At 38.3% G+C, this 26,200-nt stretch overlaps 1 protein-coding gene across 1 annotated transcript in view; it reads left to right on the forward strand.

Annotated features, from left to right (window-relative positions):
• Positions 1–23,053, forward strand: part of GABRG3 (gamma-aminobutyric acid type A receptor subunit gamma3) — a 383,085-nt gene extending 360,032 nt beyond the window's left edge. Inside the window, exons 6-9 of the mRNA XM_056862169.1 lie at positions 12,083–12,235; positions 18,547–18,743; positions 21,118–21,147; positions 22,708–23,053. Coding sequence (XP_056718147.1) covers positions 12,083–12,235; positions 18,547–18,743; positions 21,118–21,147; positions 22,708–22,986 — 659 coding nt within the window. The 3' untranslated portion in view covers positions 22,987–23,053. The remainder of the gene's footprint in view (positions 1–12,082; positions 12,236–18,546; positions 18,744–21,117; positions 21,148–22,707) is intronic.
• Positions 23,054–26,200: the final 3,147 nt, after the last annotated feature.

Genomic DNA, 26,200 nt, shown 5'->3' on the forward strand with positions numbered 1-26,200 from the left:
CAGTCAATTGTATAAAGGGAATGAAACAAGCAGTTATGTTAGAAAAAAGACTGAACAGACGGAGAATGTGCTTGTAAAAGGAAATGAGAGAATCAGGGAAAATATCCTCAAATGCAATTACCACTTCTGGTTCTTCTTGTAATCTCAAATTTGCTATTTGCTGGCAATGAAAGTTCATTTTAATTTACGTGGGTTTTCCTTTTCTCGTTATCTCACAATGGCCTGTATTTGTGACCATGAAAGATAGATTCTATTTATGTCCATACAGTTATTTCTTCTCTTCCTATCTAGCAAATGAACTAGCCAGACAGGAGTTTTTTCCACACTTGAAATTGGGCAAACAATGGGTGAAAACGCATGGTCTCTTTATCCTCCTTTAATCTCTGTTTTAGCCTGGATTGAACGCACATTAAGTGAAACGCACGCGTTCGATCCTGGCTGAATCCTGGCTGAAACAGGGATTAAAGGAGGATAAAGCGACCATGCGTTTTTGCCTATAGTATCCCTCCCTACTTTTTCCCAATCTGTTTTGCTGCATCCATTCCTCTTAACACTCTTTAAGAGTTAGCTGAAGTTTGTCTTGGATCAACTTACTCATTTTGTAATTACATTCTTTACTTCTCTTTTTGTTCTCTGTCTTTATTTGCTGAACACTGGGCTCTTCCCTAGTCTCATATATAAGTCAATACAATGCTTCTGCAAAACCATTCAGTCATATGAAGGATTTCTTTGAACATCATATCTTATTACAACTTTGTTTAATCTTATGTACACAGTGTCCTCAACTAAAGGCATAATATAATCAGTACAGCAATGTTACACATTGCAGTACAGCAATGTCACACATTTAGATCAATAACATTTTTTAAGGATGATGGTAAAAAAACTAGGGATGTGCAAAATAAATTCGGGAAAAGTCTGATTTGGATATATTGGACCTGAAATTTGTTTAGATTCCTGAATATTCCCGAATCCTGGTTTGTCCAGGACTTTTTTTTTGGGGGGGGGGGTCTAAAAAAAATCAACTCCATCATAGCCCATGAGAATCTTTCCAGAGCTCGGAGGAGGGAGCTGTTTTTGAAGATAGACACCAAAATTTCAGCATAGCTGCTGGTGACTCTTCTTAGAAGAACCCTCAAGTTTGATAAAGATTGGGTCAGGGGTCCAATTTTATGGGCACCCAAAGGGGGTGCCCCCATCCATCCTCCACTGTTTCCAGTGGAGGAAAAATGGGAGCCCATAAAATTGGCCTGATCCAATCTTTACCAAACTTGAGAGTTCTTGTAAGTTTAGTATGCTGAAAATTTGGTGCCTCTACCTTAAACAACCTCCCAGAACCGTGGAAAGATTTTCCATAGACAATAATTGAGCAGAAGTGAGGGGGGGTTAAACTTTAAAGTGCTGTGGAGTTTGGCATGAATGTGCCAAAGGTTTTTTTTTCTTTTAAAAGGTATTTCTTGCCTTTTTAAAAAAAGAAGAAAGTGGAAACCCATTTTAAAAAAAACATGCTTTAGCACTTTCAAGCCAAATTCTGCAGCATTTTAAAGTTTAAATCCCCCCTCCCTTTTGCTCCGTTATAATTTATAGGGAATCTTTCCTGGGCTCTGGAGGGTTTAGGGTTAGGGTTTTTTAAGGCAGAGGTACCAAAATTTCAGCATAGCTACTGGTGACTCTCCTTAGACGAACTTCCAAGTTTGGTAAAAATTGGGTCAGGGGGGGCCTTATTCCTTCATTTGGGGCCCTGTAAAATTGGAACCCCTGATCCTATCTTTATCAAACTTGGGGGGTTCTTCTAAGGAGAGTCACCATAAACTATGCTACAAATTTGGTGCCTCAAAAAACAGCCCCTTCCCACAGCACCAGAAAGTTTCCCTATAGGCTATAATGGAGCAGAAGGGAGGGAGATTAAACTTTAAAGCACTGCATGAGGTTAAAAGGCCAAGCGGTGTGTGTGGGAGTGAGAAAGGTGAGCTCTGCTACAGAACTTTGTATCTTGGGGATTTAGGGCTGCATGAGATACATAACCAACTTTAACTTAACTTCAGTAGCAGGCATAAGCTTGCAGAAGTTAAAGGAAAGTGTTTGATGCCGAAAACTAATTGCTCAGCCTTTGCGCTGTATTGAGCTAGTTGCCCTCTCCCACCCTCCCCTACCCCCTTTCAGACCAAAAGACAGACGCTGAGCTTTCCCAAGCTACAAACTGACAAGAAGCTAACTACCCAGGGAGGACATTGCTAAATCACCTGGTAGTTAGATACCTCTGTGCTGGGAAGAAGAGTAAGCAGGACTGCTCACACAGCAGCTTAAATAAGAAAAGTTTTTAATTGCAAAATAGCTCCCTTCTACATATATTGCTACTCTGGCTTACTTCTCTTAAAAATGTCCTTAAAAACATTTGTGACTGTAAAACAACTTGGTGAGAAAGGAAAAGCTAAAGACTTAAAGAGACAGTAGACTAATCTATTCCTATTAAGGTATAAGTTCAAGCTAAGAACAATAAGAAATAAAATGGGGAAGAAACGCTCACGCATAGCACAAAAGACTAACAGTACCCCCCCCCCCAGAAAAACAAGCAAGAGAAAGCTTTAAAGAGATTATGGAGTGATGGATTAACAATCAAACATTACCATCCCCTTCTGATATCCTGGAATCTCCGAAAGTCACAGAAGGAAGGAATAGATTCAGTGTTTTAAACCCTTACACTCCTGCTCCATCCAATAATTTGAGTGACCTGAAAAATCAGAACAATACACAAAAAGATAATGAGACCAGCTTCAAACTCTTTAACAGAACATCAGACAAATGTACCCAAACAGAAACAGAAACTAGAGAGAAAGTGGAAAATACAAGAAAGCAAGCCAAACAAACAAGAGAAATGGGAATAAAGGAAAAAAGATGAAAAAGAGAAGTACCAGCTACTGGCAGAGCAATGCCACCTCATTGCAAACACAACACAGCACCTTTTTGGCATCCTAAAAAATATGGAACATAAAATAGGTTTGCTTGTGGAAGACCATCAAAAGTTAAAAGGGAAAATTACGCAAGAAGCTTCAAAACCAAAGGAATACCATAAACCAAAAGAGAGGTTTCTATCAAAACCTCCAGAGTCCTGCAACGTCAGCAAATTGCCCTAACAATCTTACCATTAAGAGGTTTCCTACCCAACTGGAGCTATAAAAGAATAATAATCAACCATTTAAGTACCATCCTAAATGTACCTATGAGAAACATTGACCTATTAGAAACAGTCTACCTACCCAGCAACCAAGATAAGATACGACTGGTATTAAGCTTTAAATTTCAGAAGATTCCTACACTAATTGTCAGAAATAAATTTATTATGAATAACTATGGAATCTGGGTTTAACGTGTTTTCAAAGATCAACAAGCCAGCCAACTACAATATGACTTAGGCAAGATGGATAAGATGCAGACAAAGAAAACAAATCAAAGCAGTCAAACTACAATTACCAGCTCAACTGTGTCTCAGATGCAAGTACATGAAAATGACCTTAATTCAACTACACTACTTCAATTTGAGGAAAATGTCCCAGATTCCTTTGCAAGGTCCAAAAAAAACCAGAACAAGAGGATGTAATAATAAGATTAAACATGATCCAAAACAAACTAAATGCAATATTGAATACAACAAATATGAGAGAAAAGAAGGGGGGAAAGGAGTGGCAAGACTAATTGGAAGATAAACAAATGAACTTAACAGATAAAATCTCAAATATTCCAATATCTCCAAAAATTAGTGTACAATGTAACACCTCTAACCCGTGTGTTAGTTTTGATTGCAACAACATCATAGAATTGACCCCCCATAAATCAATGCTTGTGACCTATCTTTTATGCAAAGGTTGCCAAGGAAAGCTTAAGTTCATCTCCTTAAATGTTAATGGACTTAACGAACCATGTAAAAGAAGGAAAATATTTTATAAGTTAAGCAAGGAAAAAGCAAATATTATTCTTTTACAAGAAACCCACATATTAGAAAAGCAACAACATTTAATGGTGAAACAGAATTTGGGGAAGTTATATTTTGCACCTAGTAATACTAAAACAAAAGGGGTAGCTATATATGTAAATTCCCCAATATTTACAGTTAAAAGAAGGTAGTAGATGATGAGGGGGGGGTTATTGCTAGTCGGGGAAATATCGGGGAAGAAAGTAACAATAGGAAATATATATGCCCCTAACCATCAGAAAAAAACAATTTTTCAATAAATTACATGGCACCCTTGCAAAGGAAGTGGAAGGAGACCTTATCTTAGGAGGAGACTTCAACGCTGTTATGGACTTGATAGCTGATAGAAGTGAAAAGAAGGTAGGGAGTTATAAGAAAAAGAGTACTGCATTAACATATATGATGAAAAAGACCATCACTAATTTCCAATAATTGACATTTGGGGAAACAGAATACTCCCTTTACTCAACAGCTCACAAGTCATCATCTAGAATTGATATGTACTTAATTTCAAAACCTCTGGTAAATGTGGGATGTGAAATGGAAATAGGTAACTTTATATACGCTGGCCATACCCCCATATTTTTATGGTTAAGTATAAAGGAAAAAAGGAGTAAAACCTGGGTTCTCAACAATGAACTATTAAATATTGCCAAAAGTAAAGAGAAATTAGAGAAGGAACTTGAATCCTTTTTCAATGTGAACAACTCTACCAGCTCAGATATAATGGTGTGGGAAGCAGCTAAAGCCTTTTTAGAGGAATTGCTCTGAAGGAGTCATTGCTCCTAAAAAGGAACAGAGATAAGGATAGGAACAGATGTTTAAAAAATATTGCAGAATTGGAAAAACGAGTCAAACTTAACCCATCAAAAAAATAGAAAAGGAGTTGAAATCAGAAAAAAAAACTTAGAAAGAATTGATGCAATTTCCATACATAAGAATCTTCTTTTACTAAACAAAGATATTTTGAAAAAGGAAACAAAGTAGGGAAATTATTAGCCCAGAAAGTTAAAAAAGTAAGAGGTAAAAACATCATCACTGGTATCAAAACAAAAGAGGGAGAAAATACTAATGACACCAATGAAATTAAGAAGTCTTTTAGAGAATATTACCAAGAACTTTATAAGGCCAGGCCTGTAGATAAAGATAACATTAAAAGCTTTCTACAAAATACTAATATAACCAAGTTAAATTCAGATGATAAAGATTTTATGGGAAAATATATTAATATACAAAAACTAGAAACCGTCATCCAAAATTTGAAAATTAATAAGGCCCCAGGCCCAGATGGCTATAGCTGAATTTTATAAAACGTTAAGCCACACAATCAAAATTCCATTACTCAAAGCAATAAATGATATCTTTCAAAATGGAAAGCTGCCAAATACATGGGCTGAAAGTAGCATTACAGTTATTCCCAAGCCAGAAAAGGATCCAACCTTAACTAGTTCCTATAGACCAATCAGTCTCCTAAATATTGATTATAAAATCTTAACTTCAATCTTAGCAAACCGGTTAAAACAAATAATTAATAAATACATTAGCCCTGATCAAACAGGTTTCATCCCTAAGAGACTGTTAACATCTAATATTAGGAAAAACTTTAATTTACAAGATTATATAAGAAAATTAATGGGAACAGCAGTTCTCTTATTCTTAGATGCTGCAAAAGCATTCGATAGGGTTGACACAGTTATTTGAAGGAAACAATAGCTGGCTTTGGTTTCGGGGGAAATTCCAGAAATGGATTAATATTCTGCATAACAAGTGTCAAGCTAAAATAAGAATTAACGGTGAAAGAACAGAAAGTTTTGATATCATGCAGGGCGTTAGGCAAGGCTGCCCTTTGTCAGCTCAACTATATGCTCTCTCTCTAGAACCCCTGGCAATCTTAATAAGAGATAATAATAAAATCAAAGGTATAAAGATTAAAGATGAGGAATTTAAATTAAGCTTATATGCGGATGATATAGCACTCTTCCTAACTGAAGCAGATAAATCTGGATTAGAGGTTAGAAAAGTGATTGCAGAATTCAGTAACATATCTGGATACAAGTTAAATGCAAATAAATCTGAAGTTTTTTTAAAAAAATATTGATAATAAAAAGGAGAAACAATTATGAGCAGATGATCTAAGAGAAGCTGATAATGTTCAATATTTAGGAATATGGTTAAGTAAAGATAGAACTAAATGTTTAAATTTAAACTGTGAAAAAATAGCGAAAGAACTGAAGGATTGTTTTCAGAAATGGCTCCCTTTGAATTTTTCTCTCTTAGGCCGAGTCAACCTAATTAAAATGATAATCTTGCCAAAATTGAATTTTATTTTTAATAACTTATTTGTAGACATACCAAAAAAAATGATTGAAGAATGGCAAAAGATCTGTAATAGATTCATTTGGCAAAATAAAAAGAATATATTTAGAAACAACCTATATGAGATTAAAAGCAAAGGAGGGATAGGTATGCCAAATTTATTAACGTATTATCAGGTGGCTAGGATAAAGTGGTTAAAATCAAGGGTAGTAAATGATGAAAACGAACCATATATCATAATTAAGCAGGACTTTGTTAAATTCTTGCTAAATAGATGGCTTTGGGTTAAAAAAAACTTATAGGAAAAATTTCTACAACAAAGATAATAATTGCATTAATACCATTCTAAAGCAATGGGATGCGCTAAGAGAGAACATAGCTCCAGATATTTCCCCAATGTCTTCCTTTTTATGGAATATCTTAGCTGAGAACCCAGAATTCCAATTACCACATAGAATAAAGATAAACAGAATGAATGTAATTATTGGATTAGAAATAATAATTTAGAACCTTTATGTAAAATTATGGATAAAAAAGAAATTAATATTACATTTTTAGAATATTTACAAATAAAAAATATTGGAATAACCTAAAAGAAAATGACATATCCGAAATTAGACATAAATCAGAGTTTGAGAAGCTGATGTTACAAGACAAAACTCCAACTTCAAAAATATATACAATTATACTTAAAGATAAATTAAATCAAACAACGGGATATCGGGATAAATGGAACACTTACTTAGACGGAGCGTTAAGTAACCAAGAATGGGAACACATTTTCACAAAGGGATTAGATTTTACAGTCAGTATGCAAATGAGAGAAAATCTAATAAAGATGGTATATATGTGGTATATAACCCCACTTAGACTAAGTAAAATCCATAAATCAGAAAACGACAGCTGTTGGTACTGTGATAGAAAACAAGCAGATTTTATACACATGTGGTGGAAATGTGAGAGAGCTATATCATTTTGGTCTGAAATAGTGAAATGTCTAAGGGTTGGAATGGAGGTTGATATTCCACGTAAACCCGAGATATTCTTGTTAAATCTGGTACCTAATCTAGCTAAAAATCAACTTTGTATGGTGTTACATATGGTAACTGTGGCTAGAACAACCTTTGCATCCTTGGCTGGGAACAGATTGGCTTTAGAAGGGGTTCGTCTGTCAAGGACCACTGTTTAGTGCTCTCCCATCTAGCCGAGAAATATTCCTCCCCCAGAAATGGTACCCTTTATGCGGGTTTTATGGATCTTAAGGGAGCTTTTGATACCATCCCGAGGGAGAGGCTATGGTTGAAACTATCACATTCTACTATGGATAGGAGGTTACTATGGCTTATTCAGCAATTTCATACCGACCTCACAGCTCAGGTTCGCTGTGGCAACCAAGGAGAACTAACCGAGCCCTTTGTGCTGGTCAAGGGAGTTAGACAAGGTTGCCTCCTTGCTCCTCTCTTGTTTAATCTATACCTGAATGATATGGCAACCAATTTCTCAGAGTTTTGCCACCCCCCAAAGCTTGCAAGTCATCCCACCCCGATTCTACTCTATGCTGACGATGCAGTTCTCCTGTCCTGCACAAGAATTGGTTTGAAAAGATCTTTGCAAACTTTTTCTGAGTACTGCTCTAGGGAAGGTCTTAAAATAAGCCATCATAAATCTAAGATTATGATCTTCACTAAGAGGAGAAAATGCCTCTTTTTCGCTGGGTATTAGATGGCTTTGAGGTTGACCAAGTCAAGGAGTTTGTTTACCCTGGCATTCTGTTTTCCCATAAACTAAATTGGAATGCCCATCAAAAAGCAGTGTCCAACAAAATTAAACCTGGGGTTGGTGCTATTGTCAATTTTTTTCACACCAAAGGTGGCAAATATATTCCAGGGGCTATTCAGGTTTTTACCCTGAAAATTACCCCAATTATCCTCTTTGGTGTTGCCATCTGGATTACAGTCATCAATGAATCTATAGATCGTCCACTGCTTCAGTTCTTATGAAAACTCCTAAATGCCCCTCGATGTGTTGCTGGCGTTACTCTTCGTTCTGAGTTTGGCCAAATGTCACTTGAAGCTAGGGCGTGGTTGGCCGCCTTTAAACTCCACCTTAAACTGTGCTTTAGCATTGAGGGGTTCCTAGCTTCTCTGAAGCATGACCCTTTCAAATCCTCATGGCAAAAAATCTTAGATGAGAAACTGGCGTTGCTGGGTTTCTCGCAGGATATGATATCAGATCTTGGGAAAACTGAAGCTTTTGCCAAAATTAAAAAGCGCATTAAAGAGCTCGATTATAACAGCACTACTTTTCGTGCTCGTCGTGTCTGTTCATCCCAGTTGTTCGGAATACCCCCTCCACGTGGTCTGCCTGCCTATACATATTATCTAACAACTCCTCGTCTCTGTAGAGCTTTTTGCTTGGCTAGATTGAATGCTAACCCTTCTATGGTAATGCAGGGCAGAATTCTGAATATACCATACTCAGACAGGATCTGCCCTTGTTCTTCTGGCTCTATTGACTCATTAGCCCATGCCCTTTTGGAAGGCCGCTTTTACGAGGAACTTCGATCGCACTATATTTCCCCCCTTTTAATATACAAATCCAATGCCTCTGTGACTGACATAATGCCTTTTTTACTAAGTGATAGGGACCCCAAGGCTACATTGTTAGTGGCAAGATTTGTTTCAGTCCTTATATCCCTCCAACACTAGATATATGCTGCTCAAGATCAATTGATCAAGGAGCTTCTAAGGGATAAAAGGAAAGGAAAGGAAAGGAAAGAACAACCTTTGCCAGTCACTAGAAACAAAAATCAACTCCAAAGATAGAGGAATGGCTGGTTAAAGATAAAGAAATATATGTTTTAATTAAGCTAACAGCATATCAGAAAAACAGATACCATAAAATTGGATGGTCACATACAATAAGTAAAATAGAGAAGTTCATAAATAAGGGCGGGAAAGAGGAATGTGTTGCGCTCAGTCGGGATGTAATGATGAATATGAAGACATAGAAATAAGCTGTAGCATGGGAGACTTGATCTTATTTTATTGTGTGTGTGTGTGTGTGTGTATTGTATTTTAAATTACAAAGACTGTCAGTAATTCTGCTTTTTTTAGCTGCTGTTATTGTCATTGTTTTTTTTTTCTAATAAAATTAAAAAAATAAAGCGCTGCATGAATGTGCCAGAGCGGGTTTGTTTGTTTTTAAAGGGGTTTCTACTGCTGTAGCTGGCAATCCCAAAATGATCTCGGAAAAAAGCTATTACCGGCTACAGTTTAAAAAGCCTTCTCATTGGCCAAAAAAGCTGAAAAATAAGGGTTTATTTATTTTTTTTGTTTTGTTTTTTGCTTTTTTCAGTTTGTCTTTACCAAATGCACACCCCTAAAGCAAACTAGTGAAGCAACAATAATGACGCTAATAATTTGGGTTAATGTTGACCTCCTCTTTTTATTTTTTTCCCATGTAAACTAATTATTTCTTATGTTTTACAAAACATATGAAAACAACCTACATTACAGTGCCTATTTTCATTGAGCAAGCACCTTTTATATTTGTGGCATTGGCGTTTCCAGTTTTGTGCCTGCCCTGCATAGGGATGGCATTCAATCGTGGCTTCAAGTAGCTGCTGTTGACACAGTGTTTGCTTGATTTAGGTTTGTCATGGGAGTGTCATGCATGATTTCAAATAAGCTGTATATACTGCTTTTGCAACTGCCCAGTTAGCAGCATCAATCAGTTGCATTTATTCATCATATTGGCACATGCTCAGAACTTCCTTGATCAAATTGCAGGTGGTAGTCAAACATGCAAAATAAGCAAGGCAGGGCATTTAGAAAGACAAGGGATGCAGATCAGGAATGCATCTTGGCCCCAGCAACAACCAAGGAGGCAACCAAAGAGTCAGCCCTTTTTAATAAGTTTTTATCTGCTAGTTATGGATGGGCAGATGGATGAGGAGGAAACTAGCCATGGCATAGTGCTGCAAAAGTGTGCATGTGCAAATTTGCAGTCTAGAGAGCCAGCATGGTGTAGTGGTTAAGAATGGAGGATTCTAATCTGGAGAACCTTTCCCCCACTCCTCCACATGATCGGCAGACTTTAATCTGGTAAACTAGGTTGGTTTCCCCACTCCTACATATAAAGCCAGCTGGGTGATCTTGGGCTAGTCACAGTTCTCACTGAACTCTCTCAGCCCCACCTATCTCACAAGGTGTCTGTTATGGGGAGAGAAAGGGAAGGAGATTGTAAAATAGTTTAATTCTCTTAAAAGGTCAAGAAAGTCAGCATATAAAAACCAGCTCTTCTTCTTCTAACACACCTAGGAATGAACATTGACTTAGCCAGGCAAAACTTGAAAGGCTACGCTAGAGAAAAAACTCACACAGCTTCTTTGCTGATTTTTTAACATGATGCTAGATGAGGAAAGAGGAACAAAGAAGATAGAGTAAGAATGTGAATGGGCAAAGCATTTATGATCCAATTTCAAACAATCAAGAACAATTAAACCTTTTTTCCCCAAAGTTCAAGGACACTGTTTACAATATGTGATCAAATTGTGAGCCTATCATTTTACACTTTTTGCATTTTATATGGAGAGTTGCTTTATTACATCATTTATGTACTTCTGTTGTGTGTCCTGCAAACACACACACAAAAACCTACCCTGTACTAGGCAAGCATGAATAAACTCACTTTCCTTAGCATTATTATGTTCATATACTTCCCACTATTAGAACTTTATCCCTCTACTCAAACTCTGGCACCATTGAAATAAATCTCACTGATAGCATACAAACTTTCACATAATGATGCCTGAGTTCATTGTTTAAAGCTGAGATACTCAAACAAGTTATGCTATCACATGTCCATTGAGTTACCTTGTGCTGCTTTGGAGTATGGAGGTTTGAATTTTTCAACTTAAATTAATTTTTCTTATTAGACTCCAGAAATAATGAATTAAAGCAAAGTTTGTGGGCCTCCTAGAGGCAAATATTCAGCCACCATGTGAGCAGAATGTTGGACTTGGTGGGCCTTTGGTCTGATGGTATGTTTTAGGAGTTCTCAGTGCCCATGGCAACACATTTGGTACAAATTCCAAAACTATCAGCACAGATATTATGTCTCTGGGACTGGTGTGTCTCGGACTGGGGAGATCAAGTTTCAAATCTCCACACTACCATGAGACTCTTCAGGAGACCTTGGATCTTTCACTCTCTTTCAGCCTAACCTATTCACAAGGCTGTTCTAAGGATAAAGGGGGGTGTTAGCTAATATGAGCTCCATGGAAGAAGTGTGGAAGAAAATGTGATAGGAATAGGTTGAAGGATACAGGATATGTGCTTCCTGTATCTGTTTTGATAACTGGCTTTTAAAAGGAGTAGGATACATCAAACTGAATACGTGTATAGCTGATAAAATTCATGTTCAAAGTGGCTATGAACATTCTGACAGAGCTGCAGGACAGATTTTCACTTTATCAAGTTTTAGATTCTAATTGAAGAGGTTTGGGGGAAAGTTCCAGCGAGACACAGATTTTTAAAATGTAAAATTATGAATGTGGCCTCCATGCTTCTACCGGGGGGGATATAGCCCTCCAGTACATTTGAGCCTGATATTGCTGGTATAAAGGCTGATATAAAGGCTGATATAAAGGCATTTTGTATTCAGATAACCCTGTTGTTAACATTGTAGATGATTCTGCAAATGTTCCCTCATTTATTAAATCACATGCTTACTGACTTGAAAATGAGCAGGCACAAGCTCATTATTAAATGATATGAATTTTTATTGTTGCAGGTGATTATGTAGTCATGACTATATACTTCGATCTAAGTAGAAGAATGGGATACTTTACTATTCAAACGTACATTCCCTGTATATTAACAGTTGTCCTGTCCTGGGTATCTTTTTGGATTAAAAAAGATGCCACACCAGCAAGAACAGCCCTAGGTAAGTTCTCAGGAAAATTTAGTGTGATTCCTGTGGATCCTATGTATTAGAAATGTTGACTTTCCAATGAACAAGTGTTCCATGACCATTTGACAATTTGTACTAGGGTTGCCAGGTCCCCCATTGCCATCAGCGGGAGGTATCTGGGGCAGAACCTGAGGAGGGTGGGGTTTGGGGAGGGGAGGGACTTTAATGTCATAGAGTCCAACTGCCAAAGTGGCCATTTTCTCCAGGTGAACGGATCTCTATCGGCTAGAGATCAGTTGTAATAGCAGGAGATCTCCAACTAGTACCTGGAGACTGGCAACCTTAATTTGTACCTAGACATTTAGCAAATCTCCCATTTTTATTTGTTTTTATATTGAATTTTAATTCAATTTGTGTATGTCGTTTTTATACCATTTATAGCCAATTCATATGTTGTTAATGTTGAGAACCCAAAAGTAATTTGTACTTTTGTGCTGAACCCAAGTTGTCACAAAATTCAGCAACATAACACCTCATAACCCTTTATTCTGGTGGCATCTATATTCCAGTCACTAAGACATCATAGGCCCCTTGACTGTCTGCATTACCTTTGCAAGGCTCATAGATGACTCCTTGGGGAAAGGAGAGGTGAGGCAGGACAAATGCATGTCTGCCAGCCTGTGAAACTGGTGCTCCAGCCCTTTGTGTCCTGTGAGAATCCACCCCCTTAAACTACTATATATGTATAGTAAAACATCACCTTCAGTAGGACCTACCAAAAATTACAAAGTTGTAGGCAAGCATTCAGATTTCACCAGAACCCCATTCCAGGATGGAAGGGAGGAAAGGAGAAAAGGATGTTGCTGGGCATGATGGAACCACTTTGCAATTTAGAACAGTTTTGGCATGGAATGGGCCATTCTTTTGCCAATCTAAGTAACAGCACAATCCTAAGTAGCACGTTTAGGACTTTTTGTCAGTGGGCTTAGAATAGTGCAACTCAGTTTAGAATTGTACTGTAGGATTATGAATGGGTATTCTTAAAGGGCCATGTGCAGCTTCTAGATCCTCTTTGCAACTGAGACACTATATATTTTATAACATTAATGTTGGCCAATCTATAGAAAACCCTAGAGAGGAAAAGGCACCAATACAACTGGCACTTTCACAAAAGAAGAAGAGGTAAGCATAGTTATAACTTTTTTATACCATAGTTCAGTGTTGTTTGGTAGTTTGCAGAGCCAGCCCTAAAACTTAATTACTGGCCTAAAATATGGCATAGTCATAAGTCTCAATATCAAAATGATGGATAGCCATTCTCCGAATGGGTGATCTGTGTCCCTTCCCTAAAGAAAAAACACTCTTTTTCATAAGGTCACTTTGACAGTTGAAATGTTGCTTTAGGAACCCTAGTCCATCAAGAGATATTGCTCAGTCTTATCAAATGACATTGCACCATTCTCCATCCCTGAATGGGGACCATTAGTGGTTTGCTGATTACCATCTTTTTAACTAAATGTAAATGTCCATGTTTCATTCTTGATTAGGGCAATGATTTAAAGCCATTCATGGCCTCATGTTTAAGGCCATCAAACAACTCTTTCAAAACAAAAAGGGCTCTAGAGTATTTTTGTTTAATGTCATTTTAGCCAAGAAAAGGATCAATAGTTTATACTTACAAAGTGCTTGGATGCAAGCCTCTTTAAAAGCCCTGCCCACCACCTCTGAACATTGCCGCTGGCTCTATACTCCCTTCAAGGCTCTGTAAGCAAGGAGTGGCTGTGGAATCAGAGAGTGGATAAAATGTTTTTAAAGAAGCATTTCTCCTAGAGAACCCCAATTGCCCACTCATTTTTTTCCTGACAGAACTTCCAAATCCTATGTTACTAGAATGGCAGGGGTGAAAAAGTAAATGCAAATACAACAGAAAATGGTACAGGAGGGGTAGATTACAGGGATGCAGCCCCAGGGAAGTATCAAAGGTACAATCTCTGTAATTGTACTGTTGTGGATTTTCTCTCTGATTGCGAATCAGGTCTGTCACTGGAGGTAAGGGAGGTAGGATATCATAAAAAGAATGTTAATGTTCCTTAATAGCTGTGGATGTTTCCTCAATGGAAGCTAGTTATCAGAAGATGGTCTTCAGATAGTTCTTTTCCACAAGGGCTAGCCACCAGGAATGTATGTTGCCAATTTTGAAACAGCTATATTGGCGACCATTCTGCTTCCAAATTCAATTCAAGGTGCCGGTTATGACCTTTAAAGCCCTTCATGACCTAGGACCCACACATTTCAGGGACTGTCATATGTCCCTGTGCACCAACTATGGTCATCAGGAAGCCATCTGTTGACTATCCTAGCACTTAGGATGGCCCGTCTGGCATCAACCAGAGCCTGGGACTTTTCCATCATGGCTCCAGCTCTGTGGAATGGGCTCCCTGAAGAGATGAGGGGGGGGGCTCCTTGCAGGACATTTGACGAGGTTTGAATGGTAGTCATCTTTTAAGGAGAAGAGAGATTTGATGTTTGATATTTTATTTTTGGTTTTAACTGCTATTGTAAGCTGCCTTGAACTATGGGGAAAGGCAAGATGTGGTGGTGGAAAGTACTATCAAGTCACACCCAACGTATGGTGACCCCATAGGGCTTTCAAGGCAAGAGACATTCAGAAGTGGTTTGTCGTTGCCTGCCTCCACGTCACAGCCTTGGTATTCCTTGGAGGTCTCCCTTCCAAATACTAGCCGGGGCCAACCCTGCTTATCTTTCGAGATCTGACGAGATCAGGCTACCCTGGGCTAGCCAGTTCAGAGCAAAGGCAGGATCAAAATGATTTAATAAATAAAAATACATAAGAACCCATCAACTGACACCCCCCTTTCCCTCCGAAGAGTAGCTATGGTGTGTGAAGATTCACTAGCTCTCGTTCAAGAAAGTTTGAGAGGGCAGCTGGCGGACAGAGCTGTGAATTGACTGGAATATAAATCACTTTCTCTCTGAATCTCTGATATGAGGCTGCCTTGTAGGAGCATCCCTTTGCCTACACCTGTGTTTCACTTGTATATATTTTTGTTAATAAAAATGCCTTAAGTCTTCCATGTGTGTTCATCTAAAGCAAACTTATAGTGCAATCCTAAGCAGAGTTACACTGTTCTAAGTCCACTGAAATCAATGGGCTTAGAAATATGCAATTCTGCATAGGATTCACTGCAAACATAATAGCTCTGCCCCTGAAAAATTTCGCTGCATGGAGAAATGGGGTGTGCATAGTAGTACGACTCGGGACTTTTCCCAGACTGAAGAACTGGAGTGTCAAGGTTACCTATCTTGCCTGGGGCTGTTGACTCAATACATTGGCACAAGAAAGAAAGAAAACACAACATTTTGTAACTTAGGCAGACAGGTTGTAAATATGTAAGAAGGAAAAAAAGTTATGATCCTTCTCAAGGATCCTATCTACACAGGCTAACAATCTTGAAGGAAAAGTTTTAAATTTGTGTCATTATGCTATTCATATTCTGGCATTTTGAAAGAGAGAAGAGTTACTGTGAGTGAGGAACAGGTCCCAGTATGCACTCCTAACAAATTTTACCCTCCTTTTAAATTAGGCACAGTGGTAGAGTCAAGGAATGATTAGGTGCAGCTGTGAATAGGTTTTTCTCCATCAAAAGAGTGATAAAATGACAGAGCAGGCTCTTGAATTATATTTTCACAATGCTTGACTTTTATCAAAGAACAAAGAAGGTGTAAATGTCAAGTAGCTGTAAGCAGCCAGCAAAAGCCTCTGGCTCTGACTTTCCAGAAGTAGCTTGCTTAACACTGTGTACCTCTACTACCACCAATCTGATTATAGAAAGGCATAGGTTAGAACTTTAATCACAACATGGTATTATCTTTTAAATGTCTGAATGGCCCTCTGGCCAGCAGGAAATTAGAAGGTTAAAAAACATTTCATTGTGAAAATGGTTGATACAAATCAGACCCTTAGAAAGTCCCAATGTGCCTGGGAGAGATAAGTGCCTGATGGCCCGTAAAATCCCACAGACTGGTTGGAATGGTACAGAAGCTTAGTTTTCAAAATCACATCCTCATAAAACAGAGATTAATTAGATTGTCAGATATGCATCGTTCTTTCAAAATTCTCCTTGGCATCTTTTATTCCAGAATACCAGCATCACATACCTGTGCTGTGCTTATTGGGTTGTTAATTTTTATAGGAAATGTGGTTAGGGGGAGATCGAGCATGGACTCCTCGCTCTCTTCACACTGCTTTCCCACTCCATTCATGACAGGGAAAAATGAATAAAACAGTGGGAAATCTCAAGGATGTTTGAATGTTAGGTGATATTTGGCCATTCACTTCCTTCCTATTGAAGAGATGGGGGAAGTAGTAAGAGATTAGGTGCAGGTGCATAAGTTTTAAGCCTCTTCCCTCTTTGTCTCAAGAAGAACCTTGATGGGAGAATATCATTTCAGCTACCCCAGAAAATATAGATATCCATACTTTGCACTTATAATGGAATGTAATGGATTTATCTTATGTTGTGCTGGCAATCTTAGCTAATACTTAGAAATGAAAACTAGAGCTAGAAAATAAACTTTTTTTTAACTCAGAGAAAGTAGGTTGGAACCAGCAAAAGGTTTATGCAGACAGAATAAGAGACAATTTTCACAATTCCTCATTTCTGCTGCAATCTTCCAAGTCCCCCCTTGTGCTGGTCCAGGGGGCTCTCTGTCTCCCAGGAGCAGCATTTCAGGCTGCAGCAGGAGGGGAAAGGTAAGAAAGTAATGTTCCACTGATGGAAATCCCTTCCATGAGTGGAAGTTTCCAGTGGATCCACGCCAGTGTAGTGTGCTGTACTTGGAACTAGGAGAGATATGTTCCAGATTGATCTCTGCCATTACCTTTCTGTGTTTGACACTGGTTGTATCACTATAGTTTGATCTCAGTTTCCCATCTGGGACCTAACTCACATTTTTGTGGGAAGGCAAGTGCATTTATTAGCACCAATAATTACTAGTCAAGATGTGCAAAATTAAACATGTCAGATACAACATATGGAGATGAATCCCATCTTTATAGATCTTCAACAAAAGTGCTGTCCTCTATAGTCAGTTGAGCTAAATCTTCTAAAGTTGATACTTGGGCATTTATTTAAGTCTGAAAGAGGAAACTGAACAGTGCCAAAAATATTGCAGTGAATATTTGCTTGCAATGCAGCCAAAGGCTACCTGCTGAAAATATCCTTATGTTTCTGTATCATTAATGTTAATTAGAATAATGAAGATACTCACTGGGCCAAGACTCCTTTGGTGTAACTCCATTCACTGCAATAGAGATACACCAGGGGAGAATTTCACTTGCTGAAATTGATTAGTAAAATGCTAGTGCTCTTGGCAACTGTGGTTGGTTGCATGAAATGAAGGCTTTGTCCCCTTTAGCACAGCTGGGCTATACTATTTATAGTTTAAAAAACAAATACAGTCCAAAAGAGGATACCAAGCAGAGAGTAAGGTGAAAGTATTTGTATACGGAAGTCTTAAAACCTTTTATTGCAGTATAATTATTTCCAGAGTGGGGAAGAGCCCGAAGGAAAGATAAGAAGAATGACACATGCCTGTTGGTAGTCCCGCTGACATATATTTGGCCAACGTATAATTGGACAAATTGGGATGGGCCACAGAAAGCAGCAGGAGAGCCCTTACCTGAGCCAATGTTGAGCACAATTGCCCAGAGTCTCCTGCTCCCTCCCCCTCTCTCCCCCCAGCCACAATAATTGCTCCAGCTTCAGGCTGGGACTAGGTCTTCTATCCTGTGTGTTTTGTTGAGGTCTTTGACATTTGTCAGAGGGGAACACCATAAGACATTAGAAAGTATCTAGTGTACCAATGCTTTCCATCAGAAAAATCTCCCCCACACCCACTTCTATTTTTCCAGGGTTTTGCCCATTGGTAATAAATATGTGATCTGTCCATAGAAGGGATTGGCTGGAAAGCCTCATGGTCCAAAGATAGCAGACCTTTCTTTGCCTTCATCTAGCATACAGTGTTGCATTGACTGAACAAAAACAGAACTGAACCATATCTGTACCTATATAGAGATACCAGCCTAGGGGAGAGGGCTGATTGAGATTATGAAAATGGCACGAAGGAGCTCCCTCTTTGACTGTGCCATAGCACCCTTTTGAATTAGGTCATCATGCAGCTGCTATTTGCAGTTTAGAAAAGTGGGATCCAAACAGGGGTGGGGAAATGACATAATGGGCTACTATGCAGGAAAAAGAATTGATGGGTCAAATTGTGTGTTTTTTCCTGTTCAATAACAACATACATATTTCTGCCTATAGGTATCACTACTGTACTAACCATGACAACTCTCAGCACCATTGCAAGAAATTCCTTACCCCGAGTGTCCTATGTCACCGCCATGGATCTGTTTGTGACTGTGTGCTTCTTATTTGTCTTTGCTGCTCTGATGGAGTACGCAGCCCTCAACTACTACTCAAGCTGCAAGAAGCCGCACTGTACAAAGAAGAAAAAGTCGGTAAGAGAGGATGTGATTTAACACAGGAGGAAAATCTTTTCCATTAACAGACCATGCTGGTAAAAGTAAGGCTTATTCAAGTGTTTTGAATAGGGGCAGGATCTCTTTAATTTATTAAAAAAACTGTATTGGCTGCCTCTCCTTTAAAAATGCCCAAACCAGCTCACAATATTAAAATAACAGGGTAAAGCTAGAACAAAACAGCCTAAGCAACAATAAAAGCTGCTGGAAAACAATATGGTTTGAAAGCAGCAATAACTGAGCAGAATCTCGCGGACCCTAAGATTTGCATGTACATAGACTTGATCAGGGAGGCAGATTCCCACAGTTTAGTTCCTTTTAGGGTTCAATCCCTCCAAAGTCCCATGGATTCAATTTGAAGATCTTCCTTTCAGTTCAAAAGTTCCGACAGAGTAGAGCCCCAGGAATGGAAAGAGTGAGATTGGTTTATCCTCCTCTCTTTTTTTTTTAACCTTTTCTTCCCCTCCAGCATCTGTAAAGTGATAAAAACAAATTCTTATCCAGTTTCTTAATCATGGATCTCTAAGTGCCTGCATCAAGTTTCAGAGCTCAGACATACATAGAGCCAGTGTGGCGTAGTGGTTAAGAACAGTGGTTTGGAGCGGTGGTTTGAAAGTCGGCATATAAAAACCAACTCTTCTTCTTCTTCCTCTTCCTCCTCTTCCTCTTCCTCTTCCTCTGGAGATTGGAGAAGCAATCCAGATACTTAGAAAACCATTTCTAAGTGCCAGGATTTAGCCTCAGACTAAAATTTACTCAGACTGCTCATCAGAAAGTTCATGGAATGGTGTTCAATAATTCCTACTGTGATCGCAGTCCCTCCCCATGTTGTCTGTACATCTATTCAGAATGTTTGAATAAGGCTGAAGTACTCTATGGTGGTAAGGTCTCTAAGGTTGATGGAGGAATAGAAAATGAATCAGGGAAAAAATATGGGCAGCAAAAAATGCATAGAACTCTTGCTCCGTTTACAACTTGTAGCCTTATAAGGTATACCACAAGAGTTCAGAGACCTGCCTCCTAATGTAAAAACTGAGTGTGTATGGGGTGGGGGGAGATGATCAAATTAAGACAAGCCGGTGAACACAATGCTGAGTCAATAGGCGCCAATCTGGATTTAGTAACCTTGGGCCACGTGTATTGTGAATGAGGTCGGGCTTCAGTCAGCAAGTGTGCAGTAAGGAAAGAGGAGAACTGTGTTTCCTTCACTAAAGAGATTGTATTTTACAACCTTGTCTCATTCTCTTTATTCCCCATATAAGAGGAGGCACCGGTATCTTTAGTGAACGATGCAGACAGAGTTTCCTCCATCAAAAGGTAGCAGCCCCTTTTAAACAGCTCTGTTCTCTTGTAAGGAGAATGAGGCAGGGCTAAATCCAAACACCTCACTGGTGGAAGAGATACTCTCACCCCCCCCCAGATGACAGCAAAGATTAGTTATAATTCTCCCATGAAGGCTGCAGCCATATCATCCCTCATATCAGTCAATTTCAGAACAAAAAGAGTTAAAAATGCTAATTGCTTCAGCAGATCCAAAATACTTATTTGCAGAAATGGATATGCTGTTTTCCACTTTGCGGTGGATAGTCATTAATATCTGTAGCATCCTGGGTGGGTGGGAAGCATTAGGTTTGCTTTGGAACAAACCCATTTTCTTTAAGCCTGAAAGCTATAAAAAACAGTGCATTAAACTGACAGTTGAGAGTTACAATGACCCACTTATAGAGAGCTAACAAGATACGAATGTAATTATGCCACTGTTTAATGTTGTAATTTTTTTTTCAACTCGTGAACGTAGAGGCACCTTTTTCTGTTTGTACAGTCACGTCTCATGTATAATTTTACAGCACAAGATTGCTGCCTCAGATCACTTTCCTGTCGACTTGTCTAAACATTTTTTTTAAGTTACATGGGATGGGCTAATACATGTTATTGTATCTAATGAAAACACAGACAAGTTAAAGATTCAGCAGTATACCATACACCAAGGATATAGTCTGTGTTATATCTTCTCACATGCAGATGTAAGATGGGGAATGAGTCATGGGAAATGCTTCCAAACCAGAAAACATAATATAGAGCACAATTCAACATTTTAAAATCCCATTTAAGTTAAGTTTAGCACATCTTTTAATGCTTCATTGAAATTCAAGGGGCCATCTTTTGTTGGATCTTACCAATTGTATTAGAAATAAACAATTGTATTAGAAATAAAATATGCACATGATCTTACACATTCTTTTTTTCCTCTCGCAAATAATTAGTTGAACTCTGCTTTGTTTATGCAACATAAAATGACAGTTGTCTTGCATTTTTTTTAACCTCTTGTTTTCTCTTATTTGTTTTACTTGAGCTACCGGATGTTAGTTTTGGTCACCTGATGGTAAGTATGGATTAAATTGTCACACCAGAGCTAGCACTGGGGACATGGTTAGAGAGTCAGACTAGGATCTGTGAGACCCAGGTCTGAATCCCCACTCAGCCAAGAAAGCCTGCTGGGTGACCTTGAGCCAGACACTCTTTCTCAGCCTAACCTACCTCACAGGGTTGCTGTTGTAAGGATAAAATGAAGGAGGCAAGAATGATGTAAGCTGCTTTGGGTCCCCACTGAGGACAAAGGCAGGGTATAAATATCTAACCTTAATAGAAAGTCTTTCTTTTTTCCAAAATTGAACGTTTTGTTCTCTGTTTACCCATCCTGAGACTCAAGGATACAAAATGAAATAAATTAGCATATTGAAAGACTGAAGTAGGGTTACTTTGATTACTCATAACAAATGTGCCTATTAAGTTAGTATCTTGTAATGTTATGATGTTCAATTTCTAACTATGTGGGGCTTATTAATTAAAACTGAATATAATCCAGTTATGCTCCTTGTCCATTCAGGGAGAGGGATAAGCACTAGGAGTGTGCATATCAATAAGCTGGAATGTGTCCAGAGGAGGGCAACAAAGACGGTGAGGGGTCTGGAGACCAAGTCCTATGAGGAAAGGTTGAAGGAGCTGGGTATGTTTAGCCTGAAAAGGAGAAGACTGAGAGGGGATATGATAACCATCTTCAAGTACTTGAAGGGCTGTCATATAGAGGATGGTGCCGAGTTGTTTCCTGTTGCCCCAGAAGGTCGGACCAGAACCAACGGGTTAAAATTAAATCAAAAGAGTTTCCATGTAGACATTAGGAAGAATTTTCTAACAGAATGATTCCTCAGTGGAATAGGCTTCCTCGGGAAGTGGTAAGCTCTCCTTTCCTGGAGGTTTTTAAGCAGAGGCTAGATGGCCATCTGTCAGCAATGCTGATTCTACGAACTTAGGCAGTTCATGAGAGGGAGGGCATCTTGGCCATCTTCTGGGCACTGGGTGTGTGTGGGGGAGGTAGTTGTGAATTTCATGCATTGTGCAGGGGGTTGGACTAGATGACCCTGGTGATCCCTTCCAACTCTATGATTCTATGATTCTAACGCTTCTTTTCTATGGAAATATTTTAAAATTAGGAAATATTCAACACCCCCTTTCAAGGAGTATGAGTCTGAAGTGGTACACTTCCAGGAAAGCTGCACCATGTGATTTGTTTGCATATCTAGGGCTGTTGCCGGACTTGTATTCCCAGCGATGTATTAAGAGTTTGAAAATGTTATAAAAAATACTGTTCGCACTTTCTGTGTATTCCCATCGATGTATTAAGAGTTTGAAAATGTTATAAAAAATACTGTTCGCACTTTGTTTGGCCCCTTTAGCTGTGAAGACGTCTTCCAACCATTTATAAGCCGTGGTATCCAAAAACCCTTTTAAAGCGATGTTTTTTACATTTTCAAACTCTTAATACATCGCTGGGAATACAAAGTGCGGTAACCCCCTAGATCACATTTATTATTTGCATGCTAAAATTCAGAAGTTGCTATAGTAGCCAAGGTACAGTCTTTTCTGTCCTCCTTTTTTTCCATAGAATTATTCTGTACTTGAGATGAGACCTCCTCCTACAGTCATCGCATTGAATAATGCCATGTACTGGCAAGAATTTGAAGACAATTGTATCTATGAATGTCTGGATGGGAAGGACTGTCAAAGTTTTTTCTGCTGTTATGAAGAATGTAAATCAGGTTCATGGAGGAAAGGACGGATACACATAGACATCTCAGAACTAGACTCTTATTCAAGGGTCTTTTTCCCGACATCTTTCCTGCTGTTTAACTTGGTGTACTGGGTTGGATACCTTTATCTCTAGAAGCAGTGGAAAAAAACTGTGTTTCAACACTTCTTAGGGATGGCAAACATGAAGAAGTACAGGACACAGCCAGTTTTGTCTCAAGTCTAAAGGTCACCTTACCTTTTCTCATCAAAGAAGGAGAAGATGTTATTTATTCCTTTGCCTGAAAAAACAACATTATTGATTTCAAGTATGAGATTTTTTGCTAACTGCACCAGCCACCGTTGTGTTACACGTCATTGTTCCTACATGATGGAGTGTTTTCTCTGGGTTACAGATTGCTATGTAGAACTCAGGCTAAGAAGCAGTAGGCAAGTATCATCTAGGTTTTCCATTCTTATGGTCCTTTCTAATTTATTGGAGCTCAAACCAACTCTTACTGGTGCAGGTTATCCAGGAGACCATCAACTTTTCCTAGAGCTATGTTTACCCACCACCACCCCATGAAAAGCCACTGAAATTCACTTGTAAGAGTCAAGATGTTTGTATCTTTGGTTCAACTTTGAGGTGAATTTACACATTTCAGCACTTGCTTCTCTCAAGAACAGACACATGTGTAACTTAAAATGTACTTTAATGATTTCTCATTCATTGAACAGCTCCCCCCTTTCATTGGTCAAATGCTGCAGGAAATGTATTGATTTCTAGAAACTTGAAACTTGACAAGACGTAGCTTGTTATGATAGTGTAGCAGATTGTAGCTGATAGGACATAGGATTCATTATATAATAGCACTAGGAGGATGTGATTAATGGTAGGTTGCAATTTAATTTCTCCCATACATTTTACAGTGTTTTTATTAGCTTCTTTAGAGTGAAAAAAACTATAGATCCATCATGTTTTGTTCTGTCCGTCAAGATCCAAATCTACGCATCACAATCAGAGTTCTGCCTGAGCTCAAAAATGCACACCACTGTCTTGTATGCAGAGGTCCCCATTCATTCCACTGGAGAGACCAGTCATCTCTGGGTACATTCTTTTTGAGTTCATGGGTTAGATTCCTCCATTTAAATGAATGTGGAAATGTTTGAAAGGTTGGAAATTCCATACACATTGGAGTATCTGACTAAAAAGTACTTTTTGGACTAAGGAAATAGTTTTTTTTTTCATATCAGCAGATCAATAGCAGCCTTATGTGTGTGCATACATGACTGTTTTTTGAAAGAAAGTGCAATAGAGATTTAGTTTTAAACAACAGAGTTTGGAAAGTTCTTGGGTATTGGGAAGTATTAGGACTTTTTAAACAAATAAATTTAAATTGGAAATTTGTTTTGTAGTTTTGGAACATATTTCAAACATAAGATTGCTGAAAAGTGTCAATTTTTGTGTGTTGTATACTATTCGTTTTTGGAAAACCCATATCCCTTTCCAGAGAAATTTGCCAATATAAATGTGTCAACAATGTCTCCATTTTTAAAAATAAGTTTTAAGTTTTTCTTCTTTCAGCTATTTCACATACTTTGGATAGAATGGCATTTTCAAAAGTGTACTATCAATACCATCATATGCCTTTTTCTGTGTCTAGAGTATTGATTATTTGATTATTCCCAAACGCATATTTTTTCTCTCAAATGTTTGAATACTGTATATTTTCATATTGTTGTATATATTTTAATTTTAAAAAGAAAGAAAGGCAGAGAGAGTCCCAAGAGCACGATGACACAAATAGTACGGAGAATAAAGGGAATTTAATTTAATTAATAAAACCCAATCCACAGGTAGTAGATCTCCACAACTTGGTGTGTTTTTTAAAGATGAAATTACTCCCCAGAGCAAATATTTATTTTTTAAAAAGTTTTCACAAATAGTATGTGCAGTTGTGAAATGGTAACAGGTAAACAGAGAACATATAGAGGAGTCATTTTTTTTGGGTGCCATCAGAAGGTTCAAAACAATGTTTTTCTTTGTTTGTTTTGTCCGTATAACACAAAGAAGTTTGCTAATGCATTGGCTGGATCAAGATCTCAGTAGTGCACTGCACCAAACCCTGTCTTGAAATATACTGAAGTATTCGTCTCAGGCCAAAATGTTATTTTAGTAGTATTATTATTATCATGATTTCTAAAAACACATTTCATGATAGACTTCTGCCTTTTGTCATGTATAGGTGTGGGTTCTTATAGTTGTGTGAAACACAGAATGTCTACAGAAAAATATATATTAAACAAAATGGATGTATGGTAGGAATCATTTAAGCTATTGTTACAAATAATAATAATAGGGAAGTGAGCGAATAATGAAAGTAAGTTTGCAAACTGAACAAGGCAGCAGATCCTGCAAACACTCTACCCAAAGCACTGAACTTTTCTAAGTAGATTAAAGTATGTTGTTTATTTACAGTGCAATCCTATCTGTGCAATCCTATCTGTGGTGACCTGGTCACAACTCTGTGCCTTATCTGGAAGATTAATTATGTAAAAGATCCATCTATTATTAAGGATGTGGCAGCAAATTATTTGGACTTCAAATCCTCTTTTACCTTAATTGTAAGATTAGTGGAGAGAACAGAATCAGCCTATCTAGCAGATGCCCTTGAATGTCTGAATGGCAAAGATCTTTCTCCATCTTATACCATATACACATTCACAGAACACATTTCTCCTGTCTTGTGAAACTATTTTAGAAACTCTGTGGGCATAGGAAGCACAGGGCAATATTTCTGCGATCTGAAATCTTTTTATTTTAGTTTCTTTCTTATGGAAACGTCTCGGAAGTCAAGTCAGGTTTATTGTATAAGGCCATAGGTCGCTACAATCTAAAACAGTATAACAATATAACAGGTTAAAATGTACAGAACCAGAATCATTAAAAAATAACTTGGCTTGCAGATTTCCCCCTGTCTCTGCGTATCTTGTTTTCAAGAGGATCCCTTGCTCTGAATTGTCAAGGATTGTGAATCATCTCAGTATAAATAAACACAGGTGATTTTGTGATTTTTCAAATTTAATGAAGCCTCCAGATGTTGAGTGCAGTTCAGCCAAGCAGGTCTCATTGATGTCAATTAATCATGGGCTTGTACTGAAATCTGTGAGGCTTAAAAATATATTTGTCTTGATCACGCTTACTGCTTCAAAAATGTTTTGAAACTTGAAGTTCCACTGAGTCTGATCTCCTGACTGAGTCATTGACAGCGCATTCCTCAAATGCGCCAGCGGCCACGGCGAAAGGCCTTAGGAGGCCAATGGCGCACGTCGGCATGAGTGGCCCCAGAACTGGCGTGCAGGCCTGGATA

The sequence above is a fragment of the Euleptes europaea genome, chromosome 16 (assembly GCF_029931775.1).
Source record: "Euleptes europaea isolate rEulEur1 chromosome 16, rEulEur1.hap1, whole genome shotgun sequence".
Taxonomy (NCBI): Eukaryota; Metazoa; Chordata; class Lepidosauria; order Squamata; family Sphaerodactylidae; genus Euleptes; species Euleptes europaea.